Here is a 13,300-nt window from a genome sequence, read left to right on the forward strand (position 1 = left end):
TCAGCCTCCAGAGCTTCTGGGATTACAGATGTGTGCCGTTGCACCTAGCAGCTATACCCCCTTTTTAAAAATTTGAGACAACATCTCTCCAAATTGCCAAGGTTGAGTTCAAACCTATGATACTCCTGCTTCAACCTCCAGAGTGCTAGGATTACCTTGCCCAGTAGGACTTCATTTATTACTTCAAAGAATGATAGGTAAAATATAGCTATTCAGACTTAATCTATGGCAGAAGTTTTCTTGAAAATGAACAGAAAATCTGCCACTTAAAGGAGAACTAAGAATTGTGGGTGTGGTGGCACAAACCCGTAATCCCAGTGATTTGGGATTACAGGCTTGGGATTATGAGGCCAGAGGATTGCAAATTTGAGGCCAGCCTCAGAAATTTAGATCCTGTCAAAAAAGGAGAACTAAAAATTTTTTTTGGGGGAAAAATAACTTACATCTGCTCCTGTGAGTTCAACAGCTTCCTAACTTAAATATCTTTCTGACAAGACTAGGTGGGATATTAAATGATTTTTCAATATAGCCATGTGTCACTTAACAATGGAACATGAAATGAGAAATGCATTATTAGGCAATTTTGGTAACTGTGAACATCATACAGTGTACTTACACAAACCTAGATGATTTAGCCTTTTTAAATTTTTTAAATTCCTCAGGCTCCCCGCCCCTCTCCCAGCACCTAGTACTGGGGATTGAACCAGGGCTTTGCATATTAGCTTGGCAAGCACCCTATTATTAAGCTATACTTAATGCCATACTTAATACTAAGCCCTCTCAGTTTTAATTTCTAATTCTGTTTAATATTGATAGCTAATGCCCACATAAACCAAAGCTCTTTGAGGTTTCAACAGTTTTTAAAAGAGTATGAAGAGGGGCTGGGGATGTGGCTCAAGCGGTAGTGCGCTCGCCCAGCATGCGTGCGGCCCGGGTTCGATCCTCAGCACCATATACAAACAAAGATGTTGTGCCCGCCGATAACTAAAAAATAAATATTAAAATTCTCTCTCTCTACCTCTCTCTACCTCTATCTTAAAAAAAAAAAAAAAAAAAAAGAATATGAAGAGCCTAGAGGCTACTTGGAGAATTGCTGCCCTTACACAGAATCATAGGTTGTGTCAGACACAGGCAGAGTCTGTGTTGAGCTCTGATCAGACAAACAGCTGTCTAACCTGGGGCTCTCACCCCTGAGAGCTGCTTGGTGGTTCTTGGAGGGGACATATAGCAAAGGTTTTTTGAAGGCTGCTCTGCCTGTAATGTTAATAGTGAGAAGTGTATCACTAAAAAAAAAAAAAAAAATGATCTACTTATTGGAGCAGCTGCTGAAAGCATTAGAGATGGGGAAAGAGGCCTGAAGAAAGAGAACAAAATACTCACGGTCCTTCTGGTGCCCCTCTTCGTCCAGGTAGATGTTAGTTTTCATGTTCCAGATAAACTGGTGTGCCAGAAGCTGGGATTTGGATGCTGCCCACAGAATATACTCACGCACATAGCCCATCTGTAGTAAAGCAAAATCACTGTCAGCCCAGGCTTTGGGTCCACTCACTTTCTGCCAGAAGTGACGTTCGTTCTTTTTCTTTTTTTTGTAGTGATGTGCTGGGAATTGAACATATGCTAGGCAAGTGCTTTATCACAGAGCTACATCCAAAGCCCAGGAAAAGATTTTCTAACCCAGTCAAAGAGTTAACTCCCAATGCTTGGCTGCACAGCTACCAACTGTGTGGGTGAGCTCTCCAGGATCAATGGCAAAACTAGCCCAGGGGGACAGGCCAAGTTTCAGCTGGCTGGTAGCTGGTGAGTTGGGACCCAAGTGGGAGAGGTCTTCAATATAGGCCTGAATCAGCATTTGTCTCCTGTTTCTACATGTTGAATTTAAAAACCATGATTCTCAAAACTAGTTTCTGGGGCTGGGGATATAGCTCAGTGGTAAAGAGAGCTTGCCTAGCATGTGCAAAGCCCTGAGATCGATCCCCAGTACTGCAAGCAAGTAAACGAACAAAGCCCTCCAAAAGCAATTTTTGCTTTTGTTAAGTGTGAGAAATGAGTAGACTAGGTACCAAAAGCTCATTTGTAAGCAGGCTGTTTAGAACAAATGTTCCAAAGTAAAGTGATGAGCAGATTCTAGAAAGCCCTATCTAATGTACACCTATTTTCTGCTAAGTTGACACACAGCCAGTATCCTAAGGACCTATTTCTCTTCCTTTCTGATCATTTCTTACCACTAGACCAGTAGCACCAGGTTTTTTTTTCCCCCACCATACAGAGCTTAAAACCAGGGTCTCATGCATGCTAGGCAAGTGAGTGCTCTACCACTGAGCTACATCTCCAGACTACTCTTTAAATTTTAATTTGAGACAGGTTCTCAATAGGTTGACCAGGTTAGCTTTAAATTTGCAATCCTCCTGCCTCAGTCTCCTGAGTAGTTGCGATTACAGATATGCACCCTTACATTCAGCTTGGTAACTGGTTTTTTTTTTTTTGGTACTAGGAATTGAACTCATGTGCACTCAACCACTGAGCCACATCCCCAGCCCTATTTTGTATTTTATTTAGAAACAGGGTTTCCCTGAGTTGCCCAGAACCTTGCTATTTTTAGGGCTGGCTTTGAACTCACTATCCTCCTGACTCAACCTCCCGAGTTGCTGGGATTACAGGTGTGCACGACTGTGCACCCGGCAGGTAACTCTAGTTTTAATGACCATGTCCTGGGCTTAAGAAAGGCAGACTGGCCACTCAGAGAAGACTCCCAGAAGAGGTCTCACCTTTAGCAATCTGAGGCCAACCCTATGGTAAAGTATTCCTAAAATGGATATTCCCAATTTGGATTGTGGGTGGCTGGGCTTAGCACAGGAAATGCTTTAATAATTCATGGCTATGGGTATTTCCCAATTCTGTTTTTTAAAAAATATTTTGTTTTTAGTTGTAGTTGGACAGCAAATGAATCTAAAGGTAAACAGTGAATAATCTATAGCTTTTCAATGTTTTCTTTATAATAATGTAAACACTGAGAGTTCCAAAGTAAAAATTACTAAACATGGTACATATCTACCACTTCATCTTGTTTTCTCTCTCCCTGGAAACATTAAAAAAATACATATATTGAGTTGTACACAGACACAATACCTTTATTTTATTTATTTTTATGTGGTGCTGAGGATCAAACCTAATGCCTCACACGTGGGAGGCAAGCATTCCACCACTGAGCTGCAACCCCAGCCCATCTCTCTGGAAATTTTTATTAGCTTTTGATTTGGTTTGTTCTTGCACCCCCGCTTTTTCTTTTAAACAGAGTCTTACTATGTTGCCATGCTGGGCTTGAACTCCTGGACTCAAGCTATCCATCTACCTCAGCTTCCTGAGTAGCTAGGACTACAGGTATGTACCACAGCACCTAGCCTTATTCTTCCTTTTATTTAAAAAAAGTCTAAGCAAATATGTATAGATATTTAGTCCTCACAGGCTTAGAACTTTAAAAAAATTCCCTTAAAATGGTAAGCAGGAAAAAAAAATAAAGTTAGCTAAGTCCTGTGTTGTTATAACCACAGACAGAAAATAACTTTCACAAGAGAGCATATATTTTTCCCCCAGTGGAAAATATAAGGACAAAAAGGCAAAAACATCTGAACTAGTTTTCAGTAAGCAAATTGTTAGTAACAATATTGGCATTGCTATTTTGAAGCTACTAAGTATTACATAGTAGGATAAAATTAAAAAGTACTTTGTTAATGTAGTTAACAACCAATATTATTAGCGTTAAAATATTCAAACTTAAAAATGAAATACAGTAAAAAACCAAAATACAAAAAACCCCTGTAATCCTACATTTGAATTGGGAACATGTGTACAATCTCATGTTGTACTTTTCTAGGCAGGAAAGTCCTAGAAAGGAGGACCCACTCTATTGTACCGTCTTATTCCCCCCGCCCCCCCAGACCTATGGATGGGACTCAGGGCTTTGTGCAGGCTAGGCAAGTGCTCTATTACTAAGCCTCATCCCGGCGGGGGTGGGGGGTGCTGGGGTTGTGGCTCAGTGGTAAAGTGCTCACCTTGCACATTCGAGGCCCTGGGTTTGATCCTCAGCACCTGGCTTTGAACTTGTGATCCTTCTGTCTCAGACTCCTGAGCAGTTGGGATTACAAGGGTGTGCCATTGCGCCCAGTTTATTTTTTAAATTTTGAGACAGGGTCTTGCTAAGTTTTCCAGCCTGGCTTCAAACTTGTAATTTTCCTGCCTTAGCCCCCTGAGTTGTTGGGATTATAGTCATGTGCCACTACTTCTGGCATAAATAAGAAAGATTTTTAAAAAGCAGCTGATGTAAACTACCAGCAAATAATAGAAACTGCAGCCTACCTACATTTCCTTATGCTAACCTTGGCCTCATTTACAAGCTAAGTGTAGCGCCTAAGTTTCCATGTGCTCAATCCTTTTTCTGGTGGCCACCACTCAGAGTTCATACAGAGATCCTGGGCAGTGGTTCCAGCTCCCTTTCTCCACTGGATTAGGCTGTTCTGTTTGGCCCCCACCAAAGCATAGCACCAAGCAGTAAAGGGAGAACATTGCTAGAGATGGGGGTGGAGGGGATGGGAAAGGGAAATGGCTTTCTGGAGAAAAGGTTCCTTAGGGCTATACCGTAAGTTGTGGCACCAGTGCTAAGACCCAATCTACATGGCATAAACATGACATCTCCATGGTATCACTACTTAGTTGGAGTGCTGGAAACTATCTAGTTAGGACAGTGAATCATTCTATAGGATTGCCTTTTAAGAGAGGCTGGCTTCTGTTCTAGATGGAGCATCATATCAGTCTGTGGGAATATGTCCATCCCTGGTACATCCAGCCTCGGGGCTCATAGCCAGGTTGCCTGGTATATAGTGCTTAGTCCAGTGCTCAACGTAGCCAGGGAAACGAGGCTGGACACAGGGTGGGAGAAGATGGAAATACATGCTGCTGCATTCAACATGGGTGTGGTGCACAGATGTAATAAGGCCACATTAAGTACCACTGTGGGGTATGGGTAGTATGGGGTCCAGATTGTGACCACTCTGGTGGGTGTTTTCTGTGCCATACCTTGTGCTATTAATTTTATGCACATGTATACTTTTATGGACTGAATTGTGTCCTTTAGTGCACATGTTAAAGAACCCCAGCATTCATTGTATTCAAAGATGGGATCTTTAGTAATTAAGATAAAATGAGGTCATTAGGGTAGATCCTAACCCAGTATGATTGGTGTCCTACAGGAGGAGATAAAAGACATATACAGAACATGTGAAAACATAGGCAAAAGATGCCTACATGTCATGGAAGAAATAAGCTCTGCTTGATATTGGACTTCTAGTCATCAGATCTGTGTAAAAATATATGTCTGTTGTTTAAGCTACCTGGTTTGTGGTGCTTTGTTATGGCAGTCTGGCATCATCTTATCTAATCCGGCTCACCACTTCCAATGAGGAGACAAGGGAGTGAGGTTCAGGGAGTTCATATGACTGTGTCAAGACCCCCATCCCACAAAAGGGAAGCCAGAACAGGATGCCCACCCTGATGAAGTAGCTGGCAATTGTCCTAGAACCCTGCAGAGCATGACTGGGCCTCAGGGTACAGCAACAGGAACACAGGGAATGCAGTTACAGCTGGGCAGCCCTGCTCCCGAGGGAGTCCCTGCAGAACCTGTGAGAGCTGGGGACAGGCTGGGGAACAGACTGGGTGTGAGGGAAGCAATGTACACAGCATTGGGAGAGGCGAGGACAGTTTGTACCTGCACGGCCTTACCTTGTCATACCTGAGGGCTTGCACGATCTGGGGGATGTAGAACAGGATGGCATCCTAGAGGAGAAATGACCATGATCTCTAAGGTTAGACTAACCAACACAGATGATGTTCCAGGGTCCCACCCAATGCATAATGATAGGTAATGGAATCTGCCCTGCTTCTGCTCTGTTCACAGGATGCTGTGCTCCTTTGAGTGCCACAGCAGGACTGAGAACTAGGAAAAGGCCTCTCTCACTTATAAAAATAGCCTGCCTTGGGGAAATGGCTGAAATTTACAGTAGATTCCATGATGCTGGGGTTACAGTGAGTCAGGCTCTAGAATATTCTTCAGACCTTCCCTCCACATGGCTGTCACGTGGGATCCCTGGTGCATCTGACACTTTGTTTGGTTTAAGAGGCACAGGTGCATTGTTGTGGGGAGTCTGCTCACCTCTGGAATCAAACTCAAACTTTATTTTTTAACTCAAACTCACTAAAAAATAAATATGATTAGAAAACACATCTGGGAAAAAAATAGAAAAAGAAAACACGCCAGAATTAGGACTAAAAATCTATCCTCTACAACTACTTGAACAAAGAAGGGGAATGAAGATGTCTTTTAAGATAGACCCAAATACTTGGGTGCCTTCCAGGTTGATAATGGAACCCTGTCTTCTGTCTTCACTAAATCACTTCAGGAAGCCAGCTCTGGCAGGGCCCTGGGCTTACCGGGGGGAAGGACCGCAGGACTTTCACTCCATACTGTGCTGTGAGAGGGTGTGGTGGATACATGCTGGAGAAGTAGGAGAGGCCTGTAGGTGGATCTGTGGGTGCCCAGCAGAGTACATGGCTGAGTTCTGGTGCATCAGCGTCAATAGTATGCCAGGTGACAAGGAACTGGGGAGAAAATAGGGATGTGGGGTGGTCAGGCAGTCCCTGGGACTCCTCTTGATATATCTAACCCATGGTCCACAACACAAAGATGGCCACAAAATGTGATGATTGTAAACCACTTATAACAATATGGAAAATGATTCTGATATGTTTAATATACTTCAACCTAACTGCACAACTGCAATTAGGTTGAAGTACTTAGCTGTTTTTCCATGATAAACAAAATAAATGCTATATAATAGAAGCGGAAAATACAGGGAATTATTTCATACCACTGAGATTACCAGGTCCCTGTTTTTGTCTAGTTTCTATAATTTCTAGGCATTTCTGGGAGCAGTTTAAACCAGGCCTGGTGTCTGGGCTATGATACCTTGATAGCTTCAGGGACATCACTAACAGCTCCTGGGTCCAATCGAACGAGACGGGTCACTTCATTCCCGATGGCTTCTGTGTTCTTAAACCTAAGGTGCACAGATGTGAGTTGGGTAGCCTCACCAGCAAATACATTCCCCCACAGCCACAAGAGGGGAATGATGAACTAGAGGGATTCAGGTCAATACCAAGTGACAGCTACTCAAACACAAGTGTTTGAAAAATAATAGCATTAATAGATCGACTGAAGAAATGCCCAAACTTTCTTAAACAGGAATTAATCTACACTCATTGTTCAAAGGGCATCCTTTTAGAGTCCTTGCTTTAGAACCCCCACCTTTTACTCTTTTTCAGTCCCATATCCTCTCGTGCTGGCCCTTCATAGTAGCCTATCCACAGGTCAGTTTCTCAGTCTACAGTCTAAGGCCACAAGGCACCTTACTCAGTGTGAGGACAGTCATGAGTTTGCAAGCATTACTGCCCCAGGCATTCCATAAATATGTGCTTTGAAACAATGCAGGAGAACCCATCTGTGGTCTTGCTCCTGAGATCAAATTAGGACCAGAGAAAGCAGAAAGGAGGCAAGTTTGGGCTCCTGGTTAAGAAATATCTGCCTCTCACATATCCATAGGGGCCTGGGGAACCATCTGCCGGGACTGCATCACAGTGGGTCTCTGCAGTCCCTCTCAGCCACCATCAGTCTAAGAATTTTGTCCCTGTCAGAGCTTACAGGACCCTTCGCTGTCAGTTGCAGCACATGATTCCTCTGAGTAGCCTGTGTTCAAAGATGACATCCATGAACAAAACCAAACCCTCCCCAAGCCTGTTTTTGCAGTCTGCCTCCTGGAAGCAGAAGCTTCTGTAAATCATACTGTGCCTCTGAATTTGCCCTGTTGTTATCTCCCAAGTCTCTGGGGTGCTATGGCACCCCAAGGAGGAGCCTAACAACATCATAAGGATTACTGTGCAACATTTATACAGAAAGAGTGGGTGGGTATCTTGAGAGAACTGGCCTGCCTGATGTCCTCATCACGATGTGGCCATATCATGCTCCTCAGCATTCATGGCTCAGTTGGCAGGCCCCTGCACAGGACCTCTGGTGAGGGTGGGTGACACGGGCCCACCTGGCTGGCAGCTGAACGGCCAGGTAAGGAGAGATATTCCAGGCGAGGTTCACATTGTCCTTCCACTGCTTCTCACTCAGGCTGATGTACTTGGATCTCCAGTTGGCTACACTGTTCTCTCCGGCCTGGTCAAGCTCCAGCTCTGGGGCTGATAGCGGGTTATACCAAGTGATAAGACGCTCGATCTCGGTGGCCTAGTAATACCAGACACCAATGCCCAATGTACCTTCTGCAGGTACTCACATGCCACCCTCACCTAGGGTGCTGTCTGGCCATGTGGTAGGCAGTGGCCATACCCTTGGGTCTTACCAGCAGGGATAACAGCAGTGTCCTACGCTTCATGTAGTATTTGTGTAGCTGGGAGCCCCGGTTGGTTTTCTTAGACATGCCTAGGGAGGAAAGGCAAAGGACAGGTGTAGTTCCTGGCCACCTACTCAACCTTGTGTTTATAAACCTAGGGGAAGATGTCTATCACTCTGTTATCTGAGTGAGTGTCCGTCAGGCCACCAGGATGGGGATTCAGACGTGACAGATGTAGGAGCAAATCTCCCACAAACCTGATTTCTTGGAGATGGTTGACATGCCACTAGACAGGGGATAGGTGTTGATCCAGCCTTGTGTGGCCTGTTGCCGAGAGCCCACAGTTATATCCAGGTTACTTCGGGTGTCTTGGTTATCTGTAGGCAAACATTTGTTGATTCTGGGATGAGGAAGCTCAAGAAAAGGCATCATAAAGAGAAACGAACTTTTACCAGAGATAAGGCAAATAGTGGGAGGCCAGGCACTTTCTGTGGCACTGGAATAGATGGAGAAGGATTTTGCCAAATAAACCCTTCAAGTATAATGAGTTTTCCAAACAACTGGGAAGTTTTTTATGCTAACTACACTAGATAGAAAGCTATTTCTAAAGTTTATTGTATCCCTGGCTAGTCTTTTAAAATAGAATAAAACAAATATTATTTTCTCGATAAATGATGAGGGACTAGGGATGTACCTCACTGATAGAGTGCTTGCCTAGTATACATAAGGCCTTGGGTTTGATGCTTAGCACTGCCAAAAATAAATCTTTTAAAAAAATTCTTTTATTTTTTGGTATTGGGGATTGAACTCAGGAGCTCTGGACCACTAAGCCACATCCCCAGCCCTATTTTGTATTTTTATTTAAGAGACAGAGTCTCACTGAGTTGCTTAGCACTTTGCTTTTGCTGAGGCTGGCTTTGAATTCGGGATTCTCCTGTCTCAGCCTCCCGAGCCATTGGGATTATAGATGTGCACCACCGTACCCAGCAATAAATACATATTAATAAATGATGATGGCAGTTATCTGATCACTGGCAATGTGTTGATTTTTGATACAGCAGTAACTTGAGGACCTCTGGTGGCAGATTACATGGACTGTTTGCTCTGTTCTAAATGGACCCAGAAATGAACCTTAGAAAGTATCCAGGCACAGTGGTACACTCTTGTAATCCCAGCACCTTGGGAGGCTAAGGCAGAAATACTGTAAGTTTAAGGCCAGCCTGGGCAACTTAACAAGACCCTGTCTCAAAATTAAAAAGAGCTGGGGATATAGTTTAGTGGCAGAACACCCTTGGGTTCAACCCCCACTACCAGAAAACAACTGCTTTTTAATGTGTGGTTTGTAATCAGCTACATGCTCAGAAGAATAGGAATATGGTTTCCTTCTGGAGTTTTGCTGCTAGTGATAGCTTTAGTGTTTCTCCTGGAGCAGTTTGTTCTCGGGCCCCAGAAAATTCTTTGTCCCTATCCACCTTGGCTAGCTCCTATGTGTCCTTTCAGACTTAGCTCTGATGTCACTGCTTGCAAAAACCATCTCTGACTTCTCCAACTACTTTGGCTAGGCCAAATGCCTGTCCTGAAGGGCTGGTCCCATGGTTCCCTCTACTGAAGTTAGCCCCATTTGATAGGCTCCTACTAGATCATGCTGTATTCATCTGAGCACACTGGCCAATGCCAACCTGTAGGGCACCTGAGAACGGAACTGGTACAGGGAAAAGTGATGGTGACAGGTTTTTACTCATAGGCCCCCTGTGCTTGTCATGTGCCTTAGCTTGGGCTGGAGGACAAGTAGTAGCAGCCAGGCAAGCTGTGGACCTCCAACAATACAGCATGTCTGGGCCTAACTGCTATCCTGGTTGGCTCATTCAGGGCTATACATGGCATATCCCTGTCCCCTTGTCCCCCCACCCCCAGCAGATGCACTGCTGAAGGTAGTACTTACCTGGGGGAACGAGCTGGCTGGCGGTCAGGTATTTCTTATCTGAGAACATGGCAGTCCAAAATTTAATCATTATGCTTATGTCTTCACGCAGCCTCTTCTCTCCTTGAGTAGGGAACTTTGGAGGACAACTTCAAACAATCACAAGAGGATAAGAGTTGAGTTTGCGGAGTCAGGGCCTAGAGGCCAGTCACATAACACAGTGAGAGGTGACAGAACACAATGGTTCCTTAATGTTAAGAGGTTAGCCTGGAGTTAGTCATTATCAGTGATGATCTCAGTGGTTTTCACAGTAAGGTGTGCTGGTTTTAAGAGCCCTCTCCTGCCTACCTCCATCACTACCCTCTGCAATGTCTAAAGCTTTTAGCTGAGTGATATGCTTAAGCCAGGTCATGACAACTAAGCTGTCCGTATACAACAACAAAGTCTACATTTGCAAAGGCCCAAGTAGTAGGTATTTGCAGTTTTTCATGCAATAACCAATTACATCACCAGGAAAGGTAAATGACATGCACGTAATCTGTTTCTTCTCTTCTCTGTTTTTTTGTTTTTTGAGATAGGGTCTTGCAATTATTGTCCAGGCTGGTCTTGAACTCCTGTGCTCCAGTGATCCTTCCACTTCAGCCTCCTAGGTACTGGAACTACAGGAGCACATCACTGTGCCCTGTGGAACTTAATCTCTTAAATCAATTGAACTAAGAAAATTTGCATGCATCTTGTTGGGAGGCTACCCTCTTAGTACACACATGCACATGCAGATATAAGGCATAGGACTGATGATAATAAAATCCAGCAGTCCATGGGTTGATGAATTATAAGGTCAGTAAGTATGAACAGGCAAACTGACCCTTTGTGAGTGAACTCCTAGGGTTTGGGATAAGAGGGTATGTGTAGGGTGGGATCTGTTCTATACCTGAAATAGTCAAAGGCAGTTGAGTAGATCTTTTCACGAAGCACATTGCGGATGGTTGCATTTGGAACCACGTCGGCATGCAGGAGGGACAGCCCCAGAGTCAGCAATCTGAGAGAGAACCCCAGGCCTAAGTCAGAGTGGGAACCCTGGTTTAGGGCCATGTCTCAGGGGGGTGCTGGCCATTCTCCTGAGTAAATCATGCAGCCCTAGAGCTCAGGGCACATTTCTGGCCAGTAGAGCTTGGACTGGAGCATCAGCCAGGTAAATATCAGTCACAGATTACTTTTACCCCAAAGATTTTTTTTTTTTTTTTTGGTCATTTTTGGAATCAAGTCCAGGGCCTCACTTATGCTAAGGCAAGTGCTCTACCACTGACCTACACCCTCAGCCCAGAAAAAATGATTGCTGTATGTATATAGGTGACTCTATGACCAATGTGATTCTGCAATCTGTACAGTCAGAAAAATGAGAAATTATACCCCAATTGATTCAAATGTATGAATTGCCAAGATCATTGTAATGTCATGTGTAGCTAATAAAAAAAATAAAAAAAAAACAAACTTTCATTTTTGTTGGGAGAAAAGTGAACAATGTGTGTTATTCTGCCTAGGCCAGATATTTCAGTCTCACAAACTATCTGTAGGCTAAACTCTTGAGGTACAGTCATCTGAAAGTGCAATAAAGTAAGAATATTTATGAGAGAGAGAGAGACAGAAAGAGAGAATAATTTTCCATGTAGCTGGTTTCTTCTAGACTAGGCCCTTAGCAAGGTGATGTGAGACATAGGAAGGGCAGGCACTATTCCTTCCTGCAGGGATTTTATAATCCTGGGCTGGGAGAGATTATGAGTCCCCTTGATGGGTGAGACAAAAATTTCTATAGAATAAAAAGCCATGGAAATCCCACAAAAGAAAAATACAGTTCTAATAGGGATCTTGTAGAGGGGTAGACCCCAGCTGTTGAAAAGTTTGGAAGACCTGGGAGTGTGATGGGCCTTAAGGAGGAATAGCTTCTCATATAGCAGGGTTACTAGGCTCCAGGGCAAGTAGCTGTAGGAGCCAAGACTGGGGATACTGGGAGGCAACATGGGTAGTCAGGCTGAGTAGGAGGAGCATAACACACACCAAGCCATCCCACAGAGGGTCATCCCACAGAGGGTCATCCCATAAAGGGGATGGAGGACCTGTGGTGGGGAATGCAGACAGCTGGTTGGTCCAAGTCAGAGTGGTGAGGGAGAAGTGAGGCTGTGGATAGGAAAGGAAGTAAGAAGCCAGACATATTACAGGGGGAACCAAAAGTATTTGCGTCTGGCTACATAGGAGGGTTAGAGGACAGAGAGCCATCCAGAACAGAAAGGGAAGACAGGTGGAGAGCACACTGAACAAGGCGATTTCTCTGTATTTACAAGGCTGCTCACGGCATATTGGTGCAGGCAGATACTGAAAAGGAGTGACTGATCATCTCTATGGCAATTGGGATGGGATGCAAATTGTTTCCTAGTATATCATTCCTGTTACATTTTATAAAAGTACTAATCCTTAACAGATTATATGTTAATAAAAAAGAGAACTTGGGCTGGGGTTGTGGCTCAGCAGTAGTGCGTTCACCTAGCACGTGCAAGGTCCTGGGTTCAATCCTCAGCACCACATAAAAATAAATAAAATAAAAGTATTATGTCCAACTACAACTAAAAAAAGAAAAAAAAAAAAAAAAGAGAGAACTGGTCCTTTCCTTCAGCTTGTTTGAGAAGCACAGTCCCACTGAGTAGCCGGTGGGCTGTAGCGACATGGATCTAGAGCTCAGGGGAAGGGCAGTCAGAGAAGGCTGGAGCAGTGAGGGCCTCTATTGTGGCTGGGATAGAGCAAATACCACACCAACCACAGGCCCTGCACAGAGGATGGCAGAGGCCAGATTCTAGGGAGAAGGGCACAAGTAGAGGAGCTGGGGGCAGGGGATGTTTTCACCAGGTAGAAATTTATTGCCTCAGTGCAATTAGGAAGGATGTGC

General features: G+C 44.2%; 1 protein-coding gene across 3 annotated transcripts in view; it reads right to left on the minus strand.

Moving 5' to 3' along the window:
• Positions 1–13,300, minus strand: part of Pi4ka (phosphatidylinositol 4-kinase alpha) — a 129,803-nt gene that overhangs the window by 9,731 nt on the left and 106,772 nt on the right. For all 3 annotated transcript variants that reach the window (XR_007341271.1, XM_015500356.2, XM_015500355.2), the window contains exons 35-43: positions 11,294–11,401; positions 10,384–10,511; positions 8,699–8,818; positions 8,451–8,530; positions 8,142–8,335; positions 7,016–7,106; positions 6,481–6,648; positions 5,773–5,826; positions 1,381–1,501 (exon numbers count right to left, since the gene is read on the minus strand). Coding sequence is in view for 2 of the 3 variants with exons in the window: in XM_015500356.2 (XP_015355842.1) it covers positions 1,381–1,501; positions 5,773–5,826; positions 6,481–6,648; positions 7,016–7,106; positions 8,142–8,335; positions 8,451–8,530; positions 8,699–8,818; positions 10,384–10,511; positions 11,294–11,401 (1,064 nt within the window). In the remaining variant the exon portion in view is untranslated. The remainder of the gene's footprint in view (positions 1–1,380; positions 1,502–5,772; positions 5,827–6,480; positions 6,649–7,015; positions 7,107–8,141; positions 8,336–8,450; positions 8,531–8,698; positions 8,819–10,383; positions 10,512–11,293; positions 11,402–13,300) is intronic.

The sequence above is a fragment of the Marmota marmota genome, unplaced genomic scaffold (assembly GCF_001458135.2).
Source record: "Marmota marmota marmota unplaced genomic scaffold, marMar, whole genome shotgun sequence".
NCBI classification, from domain to species: domain Eukaryota; kingdom Metazoa; phylum Chordata; class Mammalia; order Rodentia; family Sciuridae; genus Marmota; species Marmota marmota.